Source organism: Eretmochelys imbricata, chromosome 1, assembly GCF_965152235.1.
Source record: "Eretmochelys imbricata isolate rEreImb1 chromosome 1, rEreImb1.hap1, whole genome shotgun sequence".
NCBI lineage: Eukaryota > Metazoa > Chordata > Testudines > Cheloniidae > Eretmochelys > Eretmochelys imbricata.
In genome coordinates this window covers 3,054,270-3,082,222 of record NC_135572.1, presented here as the reverse complement: position 1 = coordinate 3,082,222, position 27,953 = coordinate 3,054,270, and the positions used below count along the sequence as shown (strand labels likewise).

The following is a 27,953-nucleotide window of genomic DNA, read 5'->3' as shown; positions in this document are numbered from 1 at the left end:
TGTCCTGTCAGTATGTCACCTTCTTGCACTATGCTCTGCCTAACTACAGAAATTTCTGCCCCTATATCTTGCCTCCCAAGGTGTTCCCTCCACTAGTGATGACAGCTTCCATATGCTTCATGCCTGGTTGTGCAGAGGCTAACTTTACAGTGGGAGAAGTGAGAGGTGCCTGAGGGGGTTCTGGGCTCAGGGTTGCAGCATTTGCATGGACCAGCTGCTCCCTCCTTTCTCCCCGCACAGGGCATATATTCCTCAGGTGATCAGAGGAATTACATGGTAGACCCTTCTGGACTCTTCTCTCTTTACAGGAGATTTGGGTCAGGGATTGTAGGAGTGAGGTAAATTAGAACCCTGCCTCCCATCGAGTTTAAACCCCTCTGTCTGTGGTTTCTTCACAACAGCTGCTTGTGTCTGCTCAAAATCATCAGCTAGAAAAGAGATCTCGTCCACGGTTTTTGTCATTTTGTCCCACAGACACTGTTTTACACCATCTTTGCACATGTTTAACAAATGCTCCTGAGCAACAAGGTCAAACATTCCTTCAAAGCTTGTAACACCTTTGCCCCTTTCCCACTTCCCCATCAAATCGTTCATTTTGTTTACATGTCCCAGCCTGCTCGTACCAGCCCCCTCCTGGTGGAGTGGGAGGGATCTGGTGCAGCTTTTCCAGCAAGTCCAATGTGTGTCTCTGCTGTCCCTCTTTCTCCTCAATAATTTGTTCTTTTAGTTCCACAGATCACAGCCTCCTCTCTGGCATCCTCTGCCTGCTTCAGCGCCACAATTCACCTATGTCTGCGAGCTCAGCACCTCCACGTTTTCCATTGTTTCACTGTTTTCACTCATCTTGTTGCTTTTCTGTCCCTACTTCCCTTTCCTGAAATAAACAAGCGGAAAGGAGCAACCTGGTAACCTCTTTGACTCTGCTTCAGACACCACCCGTAACGTCTCACTTAAACTCTCCACACTAGTGGGTGAAGTGCAAATCTCACCCAGCAGAGCAAGCTGCTCATTTTACCCTGCTAACAGCACCACTGCGATGTACTTCCCCAGGTGCAACCTGGAAGTGGGCTACTCCTGAGCCTTTTCGCATACCAGTCTGGGCCCCCTCTCATACTGTGAGAAGCTGAAAAGCCCTCCAGGTCCTGCATTCCCACAAACATTCCCAGGCAGGGACAGACCTAGGTGTGTTACATGAATGCTGGTGCCAACCACCCATGAACCAACAGTAGAAAGGTTCCAGCCAATTCTCCCCGAGGACCCCAGAGCTGTGTCTTCTTGCCCTGATGAGAAGTCAGACCAGGGTAAGTTTATTACCCAGTCTGCCCCTCCCTCAAAGTGTCAAAGTGGAACGAACAATGCACCAGCCCCTGTTCCTGAGAAGATTTCCCTTTATACTTCAAACAACGCTCTGGTTTAGTAAAAAAAAACAACAACAACAAAAAAACAGATTAATTAAGTACAAAAAGATAGATGTTAAGTGATTGAAAATAATAACTTTGAAATAATGAGATCAAAGTAGATTATCTAAGAAATAAAGAAAAATTACAATCTGAGGTCTGTATGCTAGGCAGTCTATATACACTCAGTGGCAGTCTTTTTGTGCTGCCGAAGCTTTGGGCACCCACGTAATCACTGGCCGGGCAGTGGCATTCCTCGCTGTGCCCACTTCAGAATTTGCTGCTCTTTGTGTCTAGTAATGTATCCCCAGCAAGAAAGCTTCCAAAAGTAAAACACCACTGATGAGGGCAGCTGTGGGTTCAATATAACCTCGCTCCTGATCTTGTGCTGCCCCGTGATATGGAGCAGCTGCTGGAGACCAGGAGCATTGAAAATGTCAGCCCAGAGTTCCTCAGCCCCTGGATTTTGCTTCCATCCCCTGGAGCTGGGGTACCCATTGTTCTATAGATCTGCATCTTTGTAATAAGCCTGCTGCTGCAACATCCCCACAAAGCCTGTGGAAGGGAAGAAGGCAGCCGCTGCTACTCTGTGAACACCCACATCTTTCGAGGAGCCTCCAGCCCTGTCTATGAAGCTGCCACCTGCCCAGCAATCCCTCCAGACAGGTTCATACTGAGCTGGTTGCAGTTTGCAGCTGCAGATTGCTAGAGAGTAATGGCCAGGGTCTTCCTTTTACCTGTATTAATAACCAGACTAATGAGCACTGCTTCTTGCTGCACTGTTTAAGAAAGAAGAAAGGAAACAAACAAAGAGTCTACAACACCCCATCACGCTTCAGTCTTCTCATACTCATGCCACACGGAAAGCCAGAACAGGAAAGGGAATTGAATCTCAAAGGAGAAAAAGCAAACCAAAAAACTTCAAACTGTCTCTGGAGAGACAGACCGTGCTGCCACAACCCCTGACTCCAGTGATTCCGTGTACGTTGCTGTCCTGGGGCAGAAGCTGGTATTTGGAACAGAGGAACTGGATCCAATATTCAGTAACTCACTTGCACCCCTCTTTCCCAGGAATTGAATCAGCCCTCCTGGGATCTTTGCTGCTTGTTTAGAGGGTCAAAGTTCTCCCATCTCAGGCAGGAGAAGAACAGCAGCTCATGTCATGTCCCACCCGCTCCCTCCCTGCTGCCTTCCTCCTGGTCAGCATCCTTGGGCTGCAGGAGACCCAGTTCTGGATCACCTTCCCTTTCTGCATCATGTATGTCATTGCTGTGCTGGGAAATGTCATTGTTTTCTGCATTATAAAGACTGAGTCGAGCCTGCAAGAGCTGATGCACCTCTTCCTGGCCATGCTGGCCATCACCGACCTGGTTCTATCCACGTCCACCCTGCCCAAAAAGCTGAGCATCTTCTGGCTGGGCTCCAGGGAGATTGCGTTCTACGCCTGCCTCACCCAGATGTTCTTTGTCCACTCCATCTCGTCGGTGGACTCGGGCATGCTCTTGGCCCTGGCCTTGGATCACTACATGTCCATCTGCTGCCCCCTCTGGCACTCCAACATCCTGTCTGTCCCAGCCATAGTGACAAGGGGGAGCCTGGTGCTGGCACGTGGGGTCCTTCTGGTGAGCCCCTTCTCCCTCCTTGTCCGCAGGCTGCCCTTCTGCCACGCTGCCTCATCTCCCACTCATACTGCGAGCACATGGCCGTGGTGAAGCTGATGTGGGGATGCTACAGTCAGTGCCATTTATGGCCTGTTTGTGGCTTTTATGCTGATGAGATTTGATGTGCTTATCATCTCTGTGTCCTGTGCTACGATTCTCAAGGCCGTGCTGAGGCTGCTGCCATCTCAAGGCCTTCAGCACCTGCACATCTCTCTTGTGTGTAGTCCTGGCGTACTACAGCCCTGGCCTCTTCATCTTCCTCACCCACCCCTTTGGCCTCAATGTTCCCCACCATGTCCACATCCTGTTGGCCAATCTCTGTGGGTGCCCCCCCATGCTAAACCCTGTTGTGTATGGGGTGAAAAACAAACAGATCCGGGAGAGGGTTCTCCATAACTTCCAGCAGAAAGGAATCTGAGCAGTGTGTGCCTGTCTAATTTAATCTAGGAATATAAAACATTCATCACCATGGCCTCTGGCTCCTTCATGATCTGACATCACTCACAGGGGTATGTGATCATAGAACTGTCGCCATGGACTCTGAGTGGGCTCCTTATTTGCCTTAGCCCTTCTGTGTCTGGGTGATGCAGGCACCCAGAAACAGCAACCAAAAAACAGGCTGTCCAGGTAAAACCAGGATGGGTGGAAACCGCATTAAGTCTCATTTGAGGCTGTGAACTTTTGTTATCCTTATGTCTCTGGGCTTTTCCTGTACTCTTCACTCACACAACTAATGCTCAGGGGCAGGAGGCTGGGGTGGAGGCATCTGTCTGTAAATAGGTTGGTCGTTTAAGACTCTCAGCACCTAAGCAGATCTCGCCGGGACAGACGAAGGGAGTAACTGTATTCTAGATAAAAGCCAGTTTTCTCCAGCATCTCAGCAGAGGGAAGGGTGTAGAAGGAATGAAACCTCCCCAGAAGAGAGAACAGAGAGAGGAGGGTTTGGTCCAGCCCTTTAAAAACACAGAGACTGGATGAACCAGAAGAAGCTGAAGTAGGAGAGAGGCACAAGGGCAGCAGAGGGGACTCTTTGGTTGCAGGGCTCTGACTGCAGTAGAGAGACAGATTCAAGCTGGAGGAGAAGCCAGGAGTTCCAGGAGGTGGCCCCTGGACCCGCCAAAGGGCTCTGAACAAATCCCAAAGATTCCTCCAGGGTGCTGTGGACAAAGTCATGCACGTTGGAAAACATCATTCCAAATAAGCCAAATATGCGTATAAAATGATAGGGTCTAAATGAGTTTTTATCACTCAGGAAAGCGATCTTGGAGTCATGGTCGATAGTTCTCTGAAAACATCCATTCAATTGGCAGGAACAGTCAAAAAAGGGAACAGAATGTTGGTAATGATTAAGAAAGGGATAGATAATAAGATGGAGAATATCATAAAATCATGACTCGTGTGGAGAAAGTATATACAGAAGTGTTATTTAAGCCTTCTCATAACACAAGAACAAGGGGTCACCAAATGAAATGAATAGGGAGCAGGTTTAAAACAAAAAAAAAAAAGGGAGCTTTCCTACACACAATGCACAGTCAACCTGTGGAACACCTTGCCAGAGGATGTTGGGAAGGTCACAATTATAACAGGATTAAAAAAAAAGGACTAGATAAAATCATAGAGGATAGGCCCATCAATGGCTATTAACCAGGATGGGCAGGGATGGTGTCCCTTCCCTCTGTTTGCCAGAAGCTAGGAATGGTCGACAGGGTATGGATTCCCTCTGGAATACTTGGCATTGGTCACTGTCGGAAGACAGGATACGGGGCTACATGGAGCTATGGTCTGGCCCAGTATGGCCGTTCTTATGATCTTATGTTCACTGAGGCAGGGAATGGTGGGCAGGTACTGTATTGTGTGTATTCAGGATCTCTTGTGCTGTCTAAAGTAAAGGAAATATTTTAGAAACTCCATTTGCAAGGCCTGGGTCTGTTGCTTTAACAATCCTGTGCCCGGAAAGAGAGAAACTAGAAACAGAGTGTGCCCAATGGGGAGCTATGGCAAGGGTGTGCTGAAGCAGTGGGAGAGTCTGGGAGAGCTGAACCACGTTAGGGTGAAGAGAACAGCTTGTGGACCTCTTCACACAGGTTTGGGATCACCCACCCCACTCTCCTTCCACTCACAGTCCCCTAGCATCAAGGAAGCAGCTCCAGGTTTGCTGTCACAGACCTGCGCAAGCTCCCGTGGCTGGATGCCCACCAGATGGGGGCCTCTAGCTCTGAGTTTCTAGTTCTGGGTCTCTAGGCCCAGTCTCAGGGTGCAGCTTCCATTCTAGCGCCTCCTTCTGGGAGCGGGCAGCTGCACACCAAGCGCCAAGGCCCTGAGGCTAGTTTCCTTTGCTCTGTACCTCGGCATGCTTTTCTCCTACGGTACAGAGGAGAATGCAGTCTTTTTCAGGACATGGATGTCTGTCTTATATAAAAATACAAATTAGGATTCAGAGAGCTCCAGTTCTATAGGTACATTGCTGTGACACTCTCTACCCCCAAAGCAAAACCCTGGCACCCCACTTTCACCACTGTTATATAGTTCCAACAAATCTTGTACAAAATATGTCATGTGAGGTATCTATGGAAACGCCGTGGTTTGCTGCATGTGATTATCCTATTTGTGTGTCTGTATCATTTTTGCCTCTGAAGTAACAAATGTTGATGAGCTACCTGTATTTCAAATGTGTTTGCTCCTGTGTTAACTCCCACAAAGTAGTTTAAATCCAGTCTAGCCAGCACATTGTGAATGGATATTTGACTGGGTGGCTCATCGATGAACACAATGGGCCATGGTAGAAGCTTCTCCCCACCTGTAGCCGAAATATGGGTAAAGGCCCCTGCTGTGACTCATCAAAGCATGGAAGGTCATGTGGCCAACTCATGTGACACGGGACTCCATCTTGTGCCTGTACTTTTCCACTAACTCATAGAATCATAGAATATCAGGGTTGGAAGGGACCCCTGAAGGTCATCTAGTCCAACCCCCTGCTCGAAGCAGGACCAATTCCCAGTTAAATCATCCCAGCCAGGGCTTTGTCAAGCCTGACCTTAAAAACTTCCAAGGAAGGAGATTCCACCACCTCCCTAGGCAACGCATTCCAGTGTTTCACCACCCTCTTAGTGAAAAAGTTTTTCCTAATATCCAATCTAAACCTCCCCCACTGCAACTTGAGGCCATTACTCCTCGTTCTGTCATCTGCTACCATTGAGAACAGTCTAGAGCCATCCTCTTTGGAACCCCCTTTCAGGTAGTTGAAAGCAGCTATCAAATCCCCCCTCATTCTTCTCTTCTGCAGGCTAAACAATCCCAGCTCCCTCAGCCTCTCCTCATAAGTCATGTGTTCTAGACCCCTAATCATTTTTGTTGCCCTTCGCTGGACTCTCTCCAATTTATCCACATCCTTCTTGTAGTGTGGGGCCCAAAACTGGACACAGTACTCCAGATGAGGCCTCACCAATGTCGAATAGAGGGGGACGATCACGTCCCTCGATCTGCTCGCTATGCCCCTACTTATACATCCCAAAATGCCATTGGCCTTCTTGGCAACAAGGGCACACTGCTGACTCATATCCAGCTTCTCGTCCACTGTCACCCCTAGGTCCTTTTCCGCAGAACTGCTGCCTAGCCATTCGGTCCCTAGTCTGTAGCGGTGCATTGGATTCTTCCGTCCTAAGTGCAGGACCCTGCACTTATCCTTATTGAACCTCATCAGATTTCTTTTGGCCCAATCCTCCAATTTGTCTAGGTCCTTCTGTATCCAGCACAATGGTAACTGTGCTGGTATCTCTGTTTGGGACAATGAAGTTCCCTCCACATGGCAGAAGCTAGAAAAGGGGGAAGTGTTATCACCACTTGGTCTCACTCCCCCCACAACTCAACACTTTAGAACACAGCTAGAAGAAAAAAACTTTGACTGGAGAGGTGGTCAGAGGTTGGAAAGGAGAAAGGCAGGGACCTCTTCAAAAGTCCACCAATCAGAACAGATGTGTCCTGAATACAACGAGGCAGGTGATATCGCTGAATACTTCACTAGCTTTGAGACGCTATTTGTGATTCATATGATTCCTGATAACCAGAAGATGCCCACTTTAGTTGCAAAGTTAATTGGTGAAGATCTGGATATAGTCAATAAAATGCTAATTGAGAATCATTTAGATTATTCTAAATTCAAATAAATGGATTTGAAACAATTTCAGATTACCCCTGAAACATATAGAGTGAAACTGACAAATCCTAAGAGGGGTGCTGGTATGAGTAATGCGGAATATGTGAATAAAATGAAGGATTTGATGGGGAAGTGGGCAAGGAGCAAAGGTGTTACAAGCTTTGAAGGAATGTTTGATGTTGTTGCTCAGGAACATTTCTTAAATATATGTTAAGATAATGTAACACAGTGTCTGTGGGAGAAAAGCATGAGAACTGTGGATGAGATGGCTTCTCTAGTTGATGATTTTGAGCAGACACAAGAATCTATTATGAATAAACCACAGACAGAGTGTTTTACGCTTGGTGGGAAGCATGTTCCTTTTTACCCCATTCCTCTTTGCTCCACAGAGGGCAAGCAAAAATGCAAAGTCCCCTTACATCCTTACCTCACCCCGGGCATACCAAGACACCAAAGATAAACTTAGACTGAGATCCCTACTGAACGGAACACTGAGGGAAAAGAAAAAAAACAGTAAATTAATACATACTGAGGTTCATAGAGCAATTGAACAACCCAATGGATGTTGAACAAACCAAATTGTCCAAGCAAAAGGCATGGTAGAATAAAAATATATGGAAACATCTACCTGGGATAAAAGATTTGGTGATGATGTTAAATCTGATGATGCAAAGTTTGATACTAATAGTAAACCTCACAACAAAGAATTTGGTAGTGATGGTAAATCTGATGAAAAGTTGTAATATGCATGATTTTGGGGAAAAGCTATTTGCCGTGCTATGAGTAGTAAACAAGAAGACCTATGGGGATAGTGCTTCTCAGCCAACATCTGTAAAGAGGTTCAAAGCTTCTCTCAGCAGGGAAACCATAATAAACCTGGTCTGCTGTGTAAAAGGGGAAACTGAGTCACACCACTTCATGGCCTTGTAGAATATCGTTGTTGAGATATCACCAGTTGGAAAAGCACAACGGTAAACAATGCTGCACAGACATTAATAGAGTTTCTCTAGTGACCCTAAGAAGGCACACTTGCTGACTTTTGAGTTCACTAGCCTGATCTACAAAGTGTTGGAGGGACACAGAACTTTGCAAGAACACCTGTGGGTAACACCACAATGCTTGCAACATTTGGGAGTTGTCTGGTCAAAACCTAATTAAGGCCTTTGGCACACTGGCACTGCATTAGTCATTGAGAAACACTCCTGCAGTAAACTAAGGGGCGAGTTCTGATATTATGTGCTCCAAAGCAACACCCTCGCGTCACCATATTTACCATGGTCATATGATTACAATGTGTTTTATATAAAGTTTGTCCTGTAATGTATCAATGGAAAAGTTATCATTTACAGAACATGATTACCCTATTTGTATGCATGTATTCTTTTTTACCTAAAGTTATGAATATTGACTATGTACCTGTATTTCAGATGTGTTTGCTCTTTGGTAACAGCCACAATGTAGTTCACATCCCATCTAGACAGCATATTATGAATGAACCATTCAAGGTAATGGTGCATTAAGAAACATGGTAGGCCTTAGAAGAAGATTATCCCCACCTGATGGACTTTCCTTTGAATGTTAGAGCCAGGATATGGATAATGGCCCCTGCTATGAATTATCGAAGCATGCAAGGGCACGTGACCAGCTCATGTGACACTGGACTCCGTCTTGTGCCTGAAGTTTCCCACTAACTGCGCTGGGGGCTTTTGCTTGGAAATATGAAGTTCCCTCCACATGGCAGAAGCTGTAATGAGGGAAAGGGACATCGTCACTTGGACTCACTCCCCCCACAACTCAACACCCGGAACCACCTGAGGAATTAGGGCTGAACTGGGGATGTTGTCCCAAGCTGAAGGGATTTCTAGCCTGTGTCTGAAAGATGGGTGGGCTGTTTGTCCCATCAGGGTGAGGCACTCCTTGATTCAAATCCTGTCTTGCAAATAGATCTTAGATTGCAATTTTGGTTATTTCTTAAGTAACCAACTTTGATCTGTTCTCTAAAACTTATAACGACTTAAAATCCATCTTTCTGTACTTAGTACATCTGCTTTCTATTTATTTACCTAAAACAGTGTGTTGTTTGAAGTATAAAGGGAAATCTGCTGAGGAACAGGGGCTGGTGTATTGTCCTCTCCACATTGAGGGAAGGGGGCAGGGCAATAAACTTACACTGGTCAGTCTTCTGACAAGGGCAAGACAGTACAGCTCTGATGTAACTGTCTAAGTCCAAGACCTGGATGGGCTTGAAGCTTTTCAGAGCCTCACAGTATGAGAGGGGCCTAGGTTGGTATGTCAGAGTGCTCAGTGGTACCCCTGTTCCAGGTTGAACCCTACAGAAGTCTGTCACGGACACCCAATGAACACACCCTATGACAGTATGAGTCCATTTCCCGCTTATCATGCATTCAGTTACTGATGGAGAGACTGCTGTTATGGCAGGAAACTCAGGACTCTTGGGTTCTGTCTGTCATTCTCTGTTTGACTTTGACCAAGTCATGTCTCCCTGTACTTCAGTTTATCTATGGATATAATAGGGATATGTTCATAGTGACTTTTCTTTGCTGCGTATTTAGAAGATCCTTCAATGAAAGGTTCTATGTGGTATGATAATAGTTACTGTGAGAATTACTGATCTTTGATCACTTAGTGAAAGTCCTAAGTGCCTCCAGAAAGTGTTTGTGTCTCCCCTCACTCATCTTTCTCCAGATCTGTCTGTCTACTATCTACCCATCCCTCCTGGGCACTTAGCATCAGACCCTAAGAGACCTAGGCACTCTCCCTAGCTTCCTTAGTAATCAACTATAATTTCTAAATATACACACATACACACAGCAGCCAATTCCTCTCTGACTTAGCACAGAGCTCAAGAGTTCTCGTTTCCCTTTGGGAAGGTCCCTTAATTGCTGTTTACTGTTAAAGCTGGGTAACAAGCACATAGCACAGCAATGGAAAGAGAGGGACTGGCTAGAGAGTGTCTGGTCTCCAGCCTGTTTGCATCCAGACACTGCTTCTCCCCTAGGAGCTGGGTGAACCCCACTGGGATTGCACAGAGCTATATTATAAACAGTGCACATCCCTGTGTCAGCTCTCGGCATGGGATACTACTGCAGATGCTGGGGTGACAGAGGTGTGGGACACGGCTGCCTGAGGGGGATTCCCAGCAAAGAGACTTCCTGTCCCAGAAATCACAGGTACCCATCTCTTTCGGTTTGACAAACCAAGTGCAACATACGTATGATGGGACAGAGAGTAGGTCTGAATTCATTTCTGCTCCACACAGCCACTAAACATCCCAGGGCCCTTGCCACAGGTGCTGAATTTGCAGTAGCATCATGGGCCAAAATGCCCCTCTTTACTGTAGGCTCCAGTGATGATGATGGGCTCCAGCCCTAAGGTGGCTTAATTTCAGTGGCACCATGGATCCTTCAGGGTGAAAGTTGTTAGTAGATGTCCAGTACAAGGCTAGATTCAGAGGTCGCGAGCCGCAGTTTGCTCAGGCCTCTGTGGCAGCCCCGCTGTCATGTTTTAAACGTAGACAAGCCCTCAAGCAGATATTGCAGAAAAAGATCCAGTCTGGAGTAAGAACTGAGTAAAACGTCAGGAGTCAGCTGTGTGTTAATGCACAGAGACTCTAACCGCCTCCTCTTGCAATTTAGGGCTTTGGCTGTTAACGGAGCAGGGGAGGGGGTGGGGCTCTTACGAGAATTTATCTGCTGAAAAGCATGGAGGTGCCAGGGCTCCTCGCTCGGATAAATATAACAATTTTTCCATGTGGGCAAGACATCTTCTCCCCAGCTTCATTCCCAAAGTTGGCTGAACTGTTATGCCATGAAACTTTTAAAAAGCAATTCAACCGGAAGTAGACACCCAACATGGGAAATTTCAGATTAATGTTTGGCAAACTTATATGCAACTGAAAATGAAGTCTTGTCATTGAAGGTGTCAGACAGACTCAATTCTGGGTGATGCCACCAGCACCACCAATTATTGCCAATCCATTTGTGAATCCCGTTCAGCTAAGCTCTTTGCTCCAATAATGTCTGTGGCAAGGCATTCCACAGGCCAAATATGTTTTATGTAACAAGTTTTCTTTTATCAATTTTATATGTTTAGCTTTTCAGTGTAATTGAATATTCCCTTGTTTGTGTGTTATGAGACAGAATAAATATAAATGCCTGGACTACTTTCTATATTGATAGATTCATAGGGTTTATAGTCAGAGGGGACCATTAGATCATCCAGTCTGACCTCCTGTGTAAGACAGGCCATTACATTTCTCCCAGTTACCCCAGTATTGAGCTCCTTAACTTGTGTTTGAATAAGATCTGGTCGACACCAGGATTTGATATCATGGAATCAAAAGAGCAACAGAGTTAAAAGGTGCTACAAGGATCAGCTAGTCTAACCTCTGCCTAGATGCAGGATTTGTTGTGTCTAAACCACCCCAGACAGATGACTATCCAGCCTCCTGTTGAAAACCTCTAATGAAGGACTTTCCACAACCTGCCTGGGCGTCTGTTCCATTGTCCTCATGTTCTTACAGTTGGGAAGTTTATCTGAGATTAAATCTAAATCTGCTGTGCTGTAGTTTGAACCCATTGCCTCTTCCCTGCCCCATGTGGCAACAGAGAACAACTTTCCTCCATCTTTTTTATGGCAACCTTTCAAGTATCTCAAGACCGCTCTCAGGTCCCCCCAAAATCCTCCCTTTTCCAAACTGATCATACCCAGTTTCTTCAGCCTTTGCTCGTATGGCTTCCATTCCACCCTGTGGCTCATCTTCGTCACTTGCCTCTGGATCCTTTCCAGTTTCTTAACATCCCTCCTATATATTGGAGACCCAAACTGGGCACAATACTCCAGCTGAGGCCTCACCATCACCAAGAAAAGGCTACTCTCCCCTCCCGTGACTGGCATGCTATGCCTCTGCTAATGCAAATGAAAATTGCATTTGCTCCTTTTTGTAATAGAAAAAAAAAATCACACCCCTCAGAGATATAGCTAGAGCAACCTAACCCTGGTATATACAGCAAGAAGTCTACTGAAGAATTCTTCATCGAAAGAGCTACTACCTCTCAGAGAGGTGGATTAACTACACTGATAGGAGTACCCCCACCGAAGTACCCACAGGGTTCTTGGTGGTGGAAATGGGGTCACTTTTGAAGATAACATCCAACTTCTTATAAAAATGGCAGCTCTGTGGCACAGCAACACAGATACTGTTTGCCTCCCCTGCCTTCTGGTACGCGTGCCTCAGGTCCTTCCCCTTTGCTGTGCACTGCAGGGTGTCCTGATCACAGCTCTTTTCCCACAAGCTGCATGAAATCTGCCCTTAGGTATCGCAGTTCCTAGGGCTGGAGTGCAGATGGGACTGCACAGCCTCCTCTCCCCAAATACGGAGCAGATTCAGGAGCTCCACAGTGGCCCAAGCGTGGAGCTGCCATGGCCACCTGGGAAAGTGTGGTGTGAGCACTCCACACCCAGCAAACGGGAAGATTAATTTTAAAATTCCTGAGCCTTTAAAGGGGGAAGGCTGGAAGCTGTTCACCTCGTTGGAGGGGAGAGGAGTTGAAACTGTTCACCACAGCAGTCAGGATGGGCAATGTTGGATGCCTTGTGGAGCCAATTTCAGCAATAAAATAAACAAAAATTTTCCGTAAAAAGCCTTAAACCTCCTGTCAAAGTGGTTATATTCTGTCACTGAAACTGAGCAGTTCCGTTGTTGAAAGTGGCTTTGCAGTGTGTACACCGCCGCTGTTTCTTCATCAAAAACTGCTTTGAGCAAAAAAAAACTTGGTAGTGTAGATAAGGCCTAAGGACCAATGATGAATAACCAGTATCCACACTTGTGTTTCCTACTGCTGCCCAGTAAGGTTTCCCACACCACGATGAGTGGGAATTATTGAGGCAGAGAGCACCATAAAATATGGAATTCAGATTAGTAAGGTCATTTGTTCATAGTTCATTTCTCTGAATTATTAAAATATCATTTTTCAGTGTGTGAAGGGCGACCAATCTGCTTCACCCATGAGAACAGCCCCCAGTAGTACATGCATTGTCTCATTTAACACTGTCTCTCCATCCAGGTAATTTTACTGCGACCATCACTCTGGGCATATACAGGAAGTCATGGAAACACGTGGTACAAGCAGGGGAGAACTTCTCTCCTACTCTATGTCAGATTCCAACACAACCGACTTCACCAACCCCTCCACCTTCATCCTGCTGGGCATTCCTGGACTGGAGGCAGCCCATGTCTGGATCTCCATCCCCTTCTGCACTATGTTCGCCATCGCCGTCTTGGGGAACTTCACCATCCTCTTCATCGTGAAGACGGAGCTGAGCCTCCATGAGCCCATGTACTATTTCCTCTGCATGCTGGCTGTTACCAACTTGATCCTGTGCACGTCCACCCTGCCCAAAATGCTGGCAATCTTCTGGTTCAATTCCAAGGAGATCAATTTCAGTGCCTGCCTCACCCAGATGTACTTCACTCACTGCTTCTCAGTGATGGAGTCTGGAATCTGTGTGGCCATGGCTTTCGATCGCTACGTGGCCATCTGTGATCCCCTGAGACATTCCACCATCCTGACAAACCCTATGGTGGCCAAGATGGGCCTGGCTGTGGTTCTGCGCAGCAGCATAGTCGTACTGCCCTTTCCCTTCCTGGTAAGACAGTGGCCGTATTGCACAACCAACATCATCCCCCAGCCATACTGTTTGCACATAGCCGTGGCGAAGCTGGCCTGTGCCGACACCCATGTCAGTACTTTCTACGGACTCTTTGTGACATTTTGTGTGATGGCTCTGGATGGGATTTTTATCGCTGTGTCCTATACCCAGATCCTCAGGGCCATATTCAGCCTCCCCACAAAGGACGCCCGGCTCAAGACATTTGAAACCTGCGGCTCCCACCTCTGTGTCATTTTAGCCTTTTACATCCCACGTCTTTTCATCTCCCTCATGTACAGATTTGCCCAGAATGTGCCCCTGCATTTCCACGTTCTCATTGCCAACGTGTACCTCCTGGTGCCCCCCATGCTAAACCCCATCATCTACGGGGTGAGGACCAAACAGATCCGGGTAAGACTGCTCCGGCTCTTTACTCATAAAGGGGTCTAAAGTTTCCTTCATGTGCTCTGAATCTGAGAATGAGCTTCATGCAGAGTTGTGTGGTGACATGGTGCTGGGCCCCCTTCCCTGAATCACTTACTGGACAGTCAAATTGACATTAAATCCTTTCTTGGACTTACTGTGCTGTGTCAGTGTGACAAACTGAGGAATTGGTTTGTGTATAGCTCATAGGATTGCCACCATTCTAATTGTTTTTAACTTGACCTCTGAGGCCCCGCATCCTGCCCAGTCTATTCCCCAAAGCCCTGCCCCCTGCCCCACCTCTTTCCACAAGGCAGCTTCCCCTGTTCCATCTCCCGAAAGGCCCCGCTCGCTTCTCAGCCTCTTCCTCCCATGCCCCGCCCAAGCTACGCCTTTCCCCCCAAAGCACCATGCTGTTGCTCGCTCCCCTCTTTTCCAACCCCATCCACTTGCTGGATCATCTCCACCATCCTCCCCTCCCCCACCGCAATCTGGGCTCCCCATGCTGCAGGGCTGGGATGTGATCTGGTGCAGCCTGGCAAGGAACCTGCAGTGAGTACAGTGAGGACACAATGCTGGGGCTGACAGGCCTGTCTGGAGCACAGAGGGAAGTCAGGAAACCCTATAAAATCAGCTGAGCTTTGGGAGCAGGACTGTGAGGTAGGCAGCCAAGATTGTGCACCATAAAGCTTGTGGGCCCCGAAAGCTCAGCTGTAAAGTTCTGAGGAAAGAGACTATTGTGTGGCTTATTTCCTTAGCTTTCAGCAATGGTCTTAAGTTGCAGTGGGGGAGCTCTAGGTTGGATATTAAGAAACACTATTTCAGTAGTGGGGGGGTGAAGCACTGGAATGGGTTACCTAGGGAGGTGGTGGACTCTCCATCCTGAGAGGTTTTTAAGGCCCGGCTCGACAAAGCCCTGGCTGGGATGTTTTAGTTCATGTTGGTCCTGCTTTGAGCAGGGGGTTGGACTAGGTGACCTCCTGAGGTCCCTTCCAACCTTAATCTTCTATGATTCTATGATTCCATGATATTTGGCTTGTTGAACTCCTCTCCACAGTCATTATTGGAGCAAAGAGCTTGACTGAATGGGATTCACAAATGGATAGGTGGTGCTGGTGACACCACCGTTAATGAAGTTTATCTGTCAAAAAATCAGTTAGAAGACCTTATTTTCAGTTTCTTATCAGTTCAAAAAATATTTAACCATTTGGACTGGAATTTCCCACACTGGGTGTCTGTTTCAGTCTGAATTGTTGTTTTTTTTTTAAACTTACAGGCAAAACAGTTTGTTCAACTTTTCAAATGACATTAGGACAGAAGAAGTCTTGCTCATGTTGACATTTTTTATAATTATTCCAGTTCAGAGCCCTAGCACCTCCATGTCTTACGGGAGATAAAAGTCAGATAGCAACCCTCCTGTTAACAGCCATAGACCTGAAATGCAAGAAGAGGACGTGACAGTCTCTGTGCATTAACAGAGACCTGGCTCCTGAGGTCCTTCAGATCTCTTGGGTGAATACCATCTGGTGCTGGTGATTTACTACTGTTATGTTTATCAATTTGTTCCAAAACCTCCCCTTATCACTTGGAGGAAGGTGCTTAGCCAAATGGGATTCAGAAATGGATTGGTCATTGTATGTCAAGATGGGGGCACCACCTTTTGTTTGGGCTCTCTGACTGTGCCACTGAAATGCAGCCAGCTTGGGGTGAGAGGCCATAAGCCAGGGTCAACAGGGATTCAGAGAAAAGAGAGATATTTTGGCCAGTGATACTGAAGCAAACTCATCACCAGTGGCAAGGGCCCTGAATGTTTAATGGCTGCACAGAGTGGAAAGGACCACAGAGACCTATTCTCTGTCGCATCACGCCCAGGTTGCACTGAGTTTGTTGAGCAGGTGAGTTTCTCAATGAGAGATGGGTACCTGTGAATTCTGGGATGGAAGCATCTTCCCTGGGAATCACCATGAGGTCGTCATGACCCACACCTCTCTCACATCAGCTTCTGCAGCAACATCCGATGCCAAGAGCCGACACAGGGGGTGTACCATTTGTAATATAGCTCTGTGCAATCCCAGTGGGGTTTGTTCAGCCTCTAGTGGTGAATCGATCATCTGAATGGGTACAGGCTGGAGACAAACCTGTCTGCACTTCTGTGTTTTTTGTCCACCTTTAGGGGTAAACGGTAATTAAGGGAACTTCCTAAAAGGAGATGAAAATACTCAGGCTCTGTGCTCTGTGTTTTTGTGTATATTTAATATTAGAGTTGATTATTAAGAAAAATAGAGATAATGTCTTAGCCTCCGTAGGGTCTGATAGATTGAAAATGTCTAGGAGATCTGGGTAGCCAGCACACAGACTGATCTTCAGAAAGATGCCTGAGGGGAGAAAAGAACAGTATCTGCAGAGGCATGGGGCTGTTGCTAGGTGATGAGAGATCAGTGTGATGGGTTCAGTCACAGAGATCCCCTTGGGACTGTCACCTGATGTGCTGAAATTACCTCTGAGCCAGTTTTCCCTACCAGCTTGGGATTTCCAGAACCCGGCCTTGTTGAGTCAGACACGCTGGCCTGATGCAACAGAGAGCTAGGATCTGGGCCACCCCCCGAAAGCTGAAGGCTTTAGCTGAAAACAGCTCAGCAGGTTACCTGTCTCCAGCACCCAGACACCCAATTCCCAATGAGATCCAAACCCCAAATAAATCCATTTTACTCTGTATAAAGCTTATACAGGGTAAACTCATAAATTGCCCACCCTCTTTTCATTGAAGGATCTTCAAAACACCTAGCAAAGGAAAGTCTCTATGAATATATCCCCATGATACTGATAGGTAAACTGAGGGATGGGGAGAGATGACCTTGGCTAAGGACTCACAGAGAATGACAGACAGAACTGATGGGTCCTGTCTTCCCTGATGTTATCACGGTCTCTCCGTGAGTAGCTGAACACATGGCAAGAAGGAAACAGCTTTGGGTTGAAAGAACTCTGGGTTACAGGTTTATCCACAATGTGATGGGTAGACTGGATGTAAACTACATTGTGGCTGTTACCAAGGAGCAAAGAAGTTTGAAATACTGGTACATATTGGTACAGAATGTTATATATCACCCCTTAATTTACTGCAGAAGTGTTAGTCGCTGACTGAGGCAGAAGCCGTGTGCCCAAGGCCCTCTTTAGATTTTGACCATTCAACTCCCAAGTGTTGCAAACATTGTAGTTTTACCCCCAGGTGCTCTTGAAAAGTTGTGTACTTTTACCACTTTGCGGATCAGCCCAGTGATCTCAAAACTCAGCCTTCTCTGGGTCACTAGAAAACCTCTCCTTTTATCTCTTCAGCATTGTTAACCTTTGTACTTTTCCAACAGGCAACTCAATAGAGATATTCATCAATGCCACAAGGAGGTGTGCCTCAGTTTCTCCTTCCACGCAGGAGATCAGGTTTAATTATGTTTTCCCTACTCTGACAAGCCTTGAGCCTGTTTACAGGTGTTAGCTGAGAAGGAGTGTCCTCAGACGTTATCACTGGTTTCCGATATATTGTTATTGTACCACATCTTTTGTTTGGACAGTTTGTTTTTTTCAAGACTCACTGTGTCTTTCAACTCCTCCCTGAACTTTACCATGTGTTTAGTTACTGTTCCCTCCCCACCCTTAGTGTCCCCTTCAGTAAGGATCTCAGGCTAAGGTTATCTTTGGGGTCTTGAAAAGCCAGGGTCTGGTGAGGTAAGGATGTAAATGGACTTTGTGTGTTAGCTAGCCCTCTGTGGAGCTTCTTCTCAACTCCAGAGTTATGCCCATGAAAAAATCCGCCCTCACGTGTACTGTTCCTGTGATCTCAACTTCAAGCACTAGGTCCTTTCCCATCTCCCTATCCTCGAAGGTTGTGATCTCTACTCTCTGGGGGAAGAGGAGTGCCCTTTCTCAGCAGCCCTTTCATAGCTCTTTCTGTTTCTTACCAGCCCAGGGAATTTCCTCCTACCCTCTGTCTGATGGGTCATTAGCATTTTCACAGACAACCACTTCTTTAGTAGGATCTGCATCCTGTTTGAATAAGACAGAGTTCGTTTCCACAAGAACATCAGGAACAAAGGGCTGAAAAATGAGGGCCTCAAATGGAGTGCCCTCCGTCACCCCTCTGTCTATCCGTGACCGGTGAGTCGTGTGACTGCTCCCTTCTGCGAGGTCAGGGACACAGTTCCCTCTCACAGCCTGAGTGCCTGGGTGCCCAGATGTTCGGTCAGCTGCTCTGTCCTGGGCACCCTCTCCCAAGTGACCAGTGAGGAGACGTTCTTCTACTGAAGGGGTGGGCAAACCTTTTGGCCTGAGGGCCACATCGGGGTTGTCAAACGGTATGGAGGGTTGGGTAGGGAAGGCTGTGCCTCCCCAAACAGCCTGGCCCCTGGCCCCTATCCACTCCCCTTCCCACTTCCCGCCCCCTGACTGTCCCCTCCAGAACTCCTGACCTATTCAACCCCCCTGCTCCTTGTCTCCTGCCCGCCCCCTCCCGGGACCCCCCCGCACCAAATTGCCCCCCAGGACCTCACCCCCATCCAACTCTCCTGCTTCCTATCCTCTGACTGCCCTGACCAGTATCCATACCCCCGCCCCCTGACTGCCCCCTTCAGAACTCCTGACCCATCCAACCCCCCCCTCCTTGTCCCCTGACTGCCCCCTCCCAAGACCCCCTGTCTCAAACCCCCCCCCCAGGTCCCCACTCCCTATCCAACCCCCTTGCTCCCTGTCCCATGACTGGCCTGACCCCTATCCACACTCCTGCCCCCTGACAGGTTCTCCAGAACTCCTATCTCCTGACCGCCCCCCCAAACCTCCACGCCATCCAACCGTCCTCGGCCCCTGACTGCCCCCCAGGACCTCCTGCCCCTTATCCAACTCCCCTCCTCCCCCTTACCAGGCCACTCAGAGCGGCAGGACAGGCTTATTGGAAAGCCTGGGAGGTGGGCAGGCAGAAGCTAGCTTCCCTCGCTGGGAGCTCAGGGGCTGGGCAGAATGGTCCCATGGGCCGGATGCAGCCAGCGGACCATAGTTTGCCCACCTCTGTTCTACTCCCATTGTTTCCTCCTCCGGGCCCCTCATCCCCAACCACAAGGCACATCTCGCTATGCTCCCTCGAGTAGGATCTCTCCCTGATTCAGATGTAATAGGTTTGCAGCTGACAGCTGGAAGAGAATTCTCACTGACTGCAAGTATCCTCCCCTCCCTCCTGGAGGAGTTGTCACCTTCAGCTGCAGGGCAGGAGCTGATCTGAACAACTCCCACCCCTGGAAGCATGCAGCTTCCCCCGCTGCAGAGGATTCAAAGAGACTCTCTGCCATTGCCTCTGAAGTGTCTGGGACTTTCCCCTTTCCCTCTGGGGTCCCAGCAGAACACTCCTTCTTCCTGCAGGCAGACACTTTAACAGCCTGAGCTACTCGGAAGAAATCATTCCCAATCAGCATTTCAACAGGGTTATCATCTGCTACCCCCACTGATAACACAGCTTCCAAACCCCCAGTTTCTGTGTGCACTTTAGCCAAAGGAATAAGGATTTTTTAACCTCCTGTTAATAAAAGCTCTGCTATCTGTCCTGTCAGTATGTCACCTTCTTGCACTATGCTCTGCCTAACTACAGAAATTTCTGCCCCTATATCTTGCCTCCCAAGGTGTTCCCTCCACTAGTGATGACAGCTTCCATATGCTTCATGCCTGGTTGTGCAGAGGCTAACTTTACAGTGGGAGAAGTGAGAGGTGCCTGAGGGGGTTCTGGGCTCAGGGTTGCAGCATTTGCATGGACCAGCTGCTCCCTCCTTTCTCCCAGCACAGGGCATATATTCCTCAGGTGATCAGAGGAATTACAATGGTAGACCCTTCTGGACTCTTCTCTCTTTACAGGAGATTTGGGTCAGGGATTGTAGGAGTGAGGTAAATTAGAACCCTGCCTCCCATCGAGTTTAAACCCTTCTGTCTGTGGTTTCTTCACAACAGCTGCTTATGTCTGCTCAAAATCATCAGCTAGAAAAGAGATCTCATCCACGGTTTTTGTCATTTTGTCCCACAGACACTGTTTTACACCATCTTTGCACATGTTTAACAAATGCTCCTGAGCAACAAGGTCAAACATTCCTTCAAAGCTTGTAACACCTTTGCCCCTTTCCCACTTCCCCATCAAATCGTTCATTTTGTTTACATGTCCCAGCCTGCTCGTACCAGCCCCCTCCTGGTGGAGTGGGAGGGATCTGGTGCAGCTTTTCCAGCAAGTCCAATGTGTGTCTCTGCTGTCCCTCTTTCTCCTCAATAATTTGTTCTTTTAGTTCCACAGATCACAGCCTCCTCTCTGGCATCCTCTGCCTGCTTCAGCGCCACAATTCACCTATTTCTGCGAGCTCAGCACCTCCACGTTTTCCATTGTTTCACTGTTTTCACTCATCTTGTTGCTTTTCTGTCCCTACTTCCCTTTCCTGAAATAAACAAGCGGAAAGGAGCAACCTGGTAACCTCTTTGACTCTGCTTCAGACACCACCCGTAACGTCTCACTTAAACTCTCCACACTAGTGGGTGAAGTGCAAATCTCACCCAGCAGAGCAAGCTGCTCATTTTACCCTGCTAACAGCACCACTGCGATGTACTTCCCCAGGTGCAACCTGGAAGTGGGCTACTCCTGAGCCTTTTCGCATACCAGTCTGGGCCCCCTCTCATACTGTGAGAAGCTGAAAAGCCCTCCAGGTCCTGCATTCCCACAAACATTCCCAGGCAGGGACAGACCTAGGTGTGTTACATGAATGCTGTTGCCAACCACCCATGAACCAACAGTAGAAAGGTTCCAGCCAATTCTCCCCGAGGACCCCAGAGCTGTGTCTTCTTGCCCTGATGAGAAGTCAGACCAGGGTAAGTTTATTACCCAGTCTGCCCCTCCCTCAAAGTGTCAAAGTGGAACGAACAATGCACCAGCCCCTGTTCCTGAGAAGATTTCCCTTTATACTTCAAACAACGCTCTGGTTTAGTAAAAAAAAAAAAAAAAAAAAAAAAACAGATTAATTAAGTACAAAAAGATAGATGTTAAGTGATTGAAAATAATAACTTTGAAATAATAAATCAAAGTAGATTATCTAAGAAATAAAGAAAAATTACAATCTGAGGTCTGTACGCTAGGCAGTCTATATACACTCAGGTTTCAGAGTAACAGCCGTGTTAGTCTGTATTCGCAAAAAGAAAAGGAGTACTTGTGGCACCTTAGAGACTAACCAATTTATTTGAGCATGAGCTTTCGTGAGCTACAGCTCACTTCATCAGATGCATATGCATAGGTATGCATCTGATGAAGTGAGCTGTAGCTCACGAAAGCTCATGCTCAAATAAATTGGTTAGTCTCTAAGGTGCCACAAGTACTCCTTTTCTATATACACTCAGTGGCAGTCTTTTTGTGCTGCCGAAGCTTTGGGCACCCACGTGATCACTGGCCGGGCAGTGGCATTCCTCGCTGTGCCCACTTCAGAATTTGCTGCTCTTTGTGTCTAGTAATGTATCCCCAGCAAGAAAGCTTCCAAAAGTAAAACACCACTGATGAGGGCAGCTGTGGGTTCAATATAACCTCGCTCCTGATCTTGTGCTGCCCCATGATATGGAGCAGCTGCTGGAGACCAGGAGCATTGAAAATGTCAGCCCAGAGTTCCTCAGCCCCTGGATTTTGCTTCCATCCCCTGGAGCTGGGGTACCCATTGTTCTATAGATCTGCATCTTTGTAATAAGCCTGCTGCTGCAACATCCCCACAAAGCCTGTGGAAGGGAAAAAGGCAGCGGCTGCTACTCTGTGAACACCCACATCTTTCGAGGAGCCTCCAGCCCTGTCTATGAAGCTGCCACCTGCCCAGCAATCCCTCCAGACAGGTTCATACTGAGCTGGTTGCAGTTTGCAGCTGCAGATTGCTAGAGAGTAATGGCCAGGGTCTTCCTTTTACCTGTATTAATAACCAGACTAATGAGCACTGCTTCTTGCTGCACTGTTTAAGAAAGAAGAAAGGAAACAAACAAAGAGTCTACAACACCCCATCACGCTTCAGTCTTCTCATACTCATGCCACACGGAAAGCCAGAACAGAAAAGGGAATTGAATCTCAAAGGAGAAAAAGCAAACCAAAAAACTTCAAACTGTCTCTGGAGAGACAGACCGTGCTGCCACAACCCCTGACTCCAGTGATTGCTGTCCTGGGGCAGAAGCTGGTATTTGGAACAGAGGAACTGGATCCAATATTCAGTAACTCACTTGCACCCCTGTTTCCCAGGAATTGAATCAGCCCTCCTGGGATCTTTGCTGCTTGTTTAGAGGGTCAAAGTTCTCCCATCTCAGGCAGGAGAAGAACAGCAGCTCATGTCATGTCCCACCCGCTCCCTCCCTGCTGCCTTCCTCCTGGTCAGCATCCTTGGGCTGCAGGAGGCCCAGTTCTGGATCATCTTCCCTTTCTGCATCATGTATGTCATTGCTGTGCTGGGAAATGTCATTGTTTTCTGCATTATAAAGACTGAGTCGAGCCTGAAAGAGCTGATGCACCTCTTCCTGGCCATGCTGGCCATCACCGACCTGGTTCTATCCACGTCCACCCTGCCCAAAAAGCTGAGCATCTTCTGGCTGGGCTCCAGGGAGATTGCGTTCTACGCCTGCCTCACCCAGATGTTCTTTGTCCACTCCATCTTGTCGGTGGACTCGGGCATGCTCTTGGCCCTGGCCTTGTATCGCTACATGTCCATCTGCTGCCCGCTCCGGCACTCCAGCATCCTGTCCGTCCCAGCCATAGTGACAATGGGGAGCCTGGTGCTGGCACGTGTGGTCCTTCTGGTGAGCCCCTTCTCCCTCCTTGTCCGCAGGCTGCCCTTCTGCCAGCGCTGCCTCATCTCCCACTCATACTGGGAGCACATGGCCGTGGTGAAGCTGAGGTGTGGATGCTACAGTCAGTACCATTTATGGCCTATTTATGGCTTTTATGCTGGTGAGATTTGATGTGCTTATCATCTCTGTGTCCTGTGCTACGATTCTCAAGGCCGTGCTGAGGCTGCTGCCGTCTCAAGGCCTTCAGCACCTGCACATCTCTCTTGTGTGTCGTCCTGGCGTACTACAGCCCTGGCCTCTTCATCTTCCTCACCCACCCCTTTGGCCTCAATGTTCCTCACCATGTCCACATCCTGGTGGCCAATCTCTGTGGGTGCCCCCCCATGCTAAACCCTGTTGTGTATGGGGTGAAAAGCAAACAGATCCGGGAGAGAGTTCTCCGTATCTTCCAGCAGAAAGGAATCTGAGCAGTGTGTGCCTGTCTAATTTAATCTAGGAATATAAAACATTCATCACCATGGCCTCTGGCTCCTTCATGATCTGACATCACTCACAGGGGTATGTGATCATAGAACTGTCGCCATGGACTCTGAGTGGGCTCCTTATTTGCCTTAGCCCTTCTGTGTCTGGGTGATGCAGGCACCCAGAAACAGCAACCAAAAAACAGACTGTCCAGGTAAAACCAGGATGGGTGGAAACCGCATTAAGTCTCATTTGAGGCTGTGAACTTTTGTTATCCTTATGTCTCTGGGCTTTTCCTGTACTCTTCACTCACACACCTTATGCTCAGGGGCAGGAGGCTGGGGCGGAGGCATCTGTCTGTAAATAGGTTGGTCGTTTAAGACTCTCAGCACCTAAGCAGATCTCGCCGGGACAGAAGAAGGGAGTAACTGCATTCTAGATAAAAGCCAGTTTTCTCCAGCATCTCAGCAGAGGGAAGGGTGTAGAAGGAATGAAACCTCCCCAGAAGAGAGAACAGAGAGAGGAGGGTTTGGTCCAGCCCTTTAAAAACACAGAGACTGGATGAACCAGAAGAAGCTGAAGTAGGAGAGAGGCACAAGGGCAGCAGAGGGGACTCTTTGGTTGCAGGGCTCTGACTGCAGTAGAGAGACAGATTCAAGCTGGAGGAGAAGCCAGGAGTTCCAGGAGGTGGCCCCTGGACACGCCAAAGGGCTCTGAACAAATCCCAAAGATTCCTCCAGGGTGCTGTGGACAAAGTCATGCACGTTGGAAAACATCATTCCAAATAAGCCAAATATGCGTATAAAATGATGGGGTCTAAATGAGTTTTTATCACTCAGGAAAGCGATCTTGGAGTCATGGTCGATAGTTCTCTGAAAACATCCATTCAATTGGCAGGAACAGTCAAAAAAGGGAACAGAATGTTGGTAATGATTAAGAAAGGGATAGATAATAAGATGGAGAATATCATAAAATCATGACTCGTGTGGAGAAAGTATATACAGAAGTGTTATTTAAGCCTTCTCATAACACAAGAACAAGGGGTCACCAAATGAAATGAATAGGGAGCAGGTTTAAAACAAAAAAAAAAAGGGAGCTTTCCTACACACAATGCACAGTCAACCTGTGGAACACCTTGCCAGAGGATGTTGGGAAGGTCACAATTATAACAGGATTAAAAAAAAAGGACTAGATAAAATCATAGAGGATAGGCCCATCAATGGCTATTAACCAGGATGGGCAGGGATGATGTCCCTTCCCTCTGTTTGCCAGAAGCTAGGAATGGTCGACAGGGTATGGATTCCCTCTGGAATACTTGGCATTGGTCACTGTCGGAAGACAGGATACGGGGCTACATGGAGCTATGGTCTGGCCCAGTATGGCCGTTCTTATGATCTTATGTTCACTGAGGCAGGGAATGGTGGGCAGGTACTGTATTGTGTGTATTCAGGATCTCTTGTGCTGTCTAAAGTAAAGGAAATGTTTTAGAAACCCCATTTGCAAGGCCTGGGTCTGTTGCTTTAACAATCCTGTGCCCGGAAAGAGAGAAACTAGAAACAGAGTGCGCCCAATGGGGAGCTATGGCAAGGGTGTGCTGAAGCAGTGGGAGAGTCTGGGAGAGCTGAACCACGTTAGGGTGAAGAGAACAGCTTGTGGACCTCTTCACACAGGTTTGGGATCACCCACCCCACTCTCCTTCCACTCACAGTCCCCTACCATCAAGGAAGCAGCTCCAGGTTTGCTGTCACAGACCTGAGCAAGCTCCCGTGGCTGGATGCCCACCAGATGGGGGCCTCTAGCTCTGAGTTTCTAGTTCTGGGTCTCTAGGCCCAGTCTCAGGGTGCAGCTTCCATTCTAGCGCCTCCTTCTGGGAGCGGGCAGCTGCACACCAAGCGCCAAGGCCCTGAGGCTAGTTTCCTTTGCTCTGTACCTTGGCATGCTTTTCTGCTACGGTACAGAGGAGAATGCAGTCTTTTTCAGGACATAGATGTCTGTCTTATATAAAAATACAAATTAGGATTAGGAGATCTACAGTTCTATAGGTACATTGCTGTGACACTCTGTACCCCCAAAGCAAAACCCTGGCACCCCACTTTCACCACTGTTATATAGTTCCAACAAATCTTGTACAAAATATGTCATGTGAGGTATCTATGGAAACGCCGTGGTTTGCTGCATGTGATTATCCTATTTGTGTGTCTGTATCATTTTTGCCTCTGAAGTAACAAATGTTGAGGAGCTACCTGTATTTCAAATGTGTTTGCTCCTGTGGTAACTCCCACAAAGTAGTTTAAATCCAGTCTAGCCAGCACATTGTGAATGGATATTTGACTGGGTGGCTCATCGATGAACACAATGGGCCATGGTAGAAGCTTGTCCCCACCTGTAGCCGAAATATGGGTAAAGGCCCCTGCTGTGACTCATCAAAGCATGGAAGGGCATGTGGCCAGCTCATGTGACACGGGACTCCATCTTGTGCCTGTACTTTTCCACTAACTGTGCTGGTATCTCTGTTTGGGACAATGAAGTTCCCTCCACATGGCAGAAGCTAGAAAAGGGGGAAGTGTTATCACCACTTGGTCTCACTCCCCCCACAACTCAACACTTTAGAACACAGCTAGAAGAAAAAAACTTTGACTGGAGAGGTGGTCAGAGGTTGGAAAGGAGAAAGGCAGGGACCTCTTCAAAAGTCCACCAATCAGAACAGATGTGTCCTGAATACAACGAGGCAGGTGATATCGCTGAATACTTCACTAGCTTTGAGACGCTATTTGTGATTCATATGATTCCTGATAACCAGAAGATGCCCACTTTAGTTGCAAAGTTAATTGGTGAAGATCTGGATATAGTCAATAAAATGCTAATTGAGAATCATTTAGATTATTCTAAATTCAAATAAATGGATTTGAAACAATTTCAGATTACCCCTGAAACATATAGAGTGAAACTGACAAATCCTAAGAGGGGTGCTGGTATGAGTAATGCGGAATATGTGAATAAAATGAAGGATTTGATGGGGAAGTGGGCAAGGAGCAAAGGTGTTACAAGCTTTGAAGGAATGTTTGATGTTGTTGCTCAGGAACATTTCTTAAATATATGTTAAGATAATGTAACACAGTGTCTGTGGGAGAAAAGCATGAGAACTGTGGATGAGATGGCTTCTCTAGTTGATGATTTTGAGCAGACACAAGAATCTATTATGAATAAACCACAGACAGAGTGTTTTACGCTTGGTGGGAAGCATGTTCCTTTTTACCCCATTCCTCTTTGCTCCACAGAGGGCAAGCAAAAATGCAAAGTCCCCTTACATCCTTACCTCACCCCGGGCATACCAAGACACCAAAGATAAACTTAGACTGAGATCCCTACTGAACGGAACACTGAGGGAAAAGAAAAAAAACAGTAAATTAATACATACTGAGGTTCATAGAGCAATTGAACAACCCAATGGATGTTGAACAAACCAAATTGTCCAAGCAAAAGGCATGGTAGAATAAAAATATATGGAAACATCTACCTGGGATAAAAGATTTGGTGATGATGTTAAATCTGATGATGCAAAGTTTGATACTAATAGTAAACCTAACAACAAAGAATTTGGTAGTGATGGTAAATCTGATGAAAAGTTGTAATATGCATGATTTTGGGGAAAAGCTATTTGCCGTGCTATGAGTAGTAAACAAGAAGACCTATGGGGATAGTGCTTCTCAGCCAACATCTGTAAAGAGGTTCAAAGCTTCTCTCAGCAGGGAAACCATAATAAACCGGGTCTGCTGTGTAAAAGGGGAAACTGAGTCACACCACTTCATGGCCTTGTAGAATATCGTTGTTGAGATATCACCAGTTGGAAAAGCACAACGGTAAACAATGCTGCACAGACATTAATAGAGTTTCTCTAGTGACCCTAAGAAGGCACACTTGCTGACTTTTGAGTTCACTAGCCTGATCTACAAAGTGTTGGAGGGACACAGAACTTTGCAAGAACACCTGTGGGTAACACCACAATGCTTGCAACATTTGGGAGTTGTCTGGTCAAAACCCAATTAAGGCCTTTGGCACACTGGCACTGCATTAGTCATTGAGAAACACTCCTGCAGTAAACTAAGGGGCGAGTTCTGATATTATGTGCTCCAAAGCAACACCCTCACGTCACCATATTTACCATGGTCATATGATTACAATGTGTTTTATATAAAGTTTGTCCTGTAATGTATCAATGGAAAAGTTATCATTTACAGAACATGATTACCCTATTTGTATGCATGTATTCTTTTTTACCTAAAGTTATGAATATTGACTATGTACCTGTATTTCAAATGTGTTTGCTCTTTGGTAACAGCCACAATGTAGTTCACATCCCATCTAGACAGC

The 27,953-nt window shown here is 47.2% G+C and overlaps 1 protein-coding gene and 2 pseudogenes across 1 annotated transcript; all 3 read left to right on the top strand.

Annotated features, from left to right (window-relative positions):
- The first annotated feature begins 2,554 nt into the window (after positions 1–2,554).
- Positions 2,555–3,476, top strand: LOC144278002 (olfactory receptor 52R1-like; annotated as a pseudogene).
- Positions 3,477–13,385: 9,909 nt separating this feature from the next.
- Positions 13,386–14,333, top strand: LOC144277993 (olfactory receptor 52R1-like). Its single transcript, XM_077839062.1, has one exon. The coding sequence runs from the start codon at positions 13,386–13,388 to the stop codon at positions 14,331–14,333; it is 948 nt and encodes a 315-aa protein (XP_077695188.1).
- An 8,331-nt stretch (positions 14,334–22,664) lies between these two features.
- On the top strand, positions 22,665–23,587 carry LOC144277986 (olfactory receptor 52R1-like; annotated as a pseudogene).
- The last annotated feature ends 4,366 nt before the right edge of the window (positions 23,588–27,953 follow it).

Excerpts from the sequence above, each read along its gene's own strand:
- LOC144277993 (XM_077839062.1), top strand. The coding sequence starts at position 13,386 with ATGTCAGATTCCAACACAACCGACTTCACCAACCCCTCCACCTTCATC.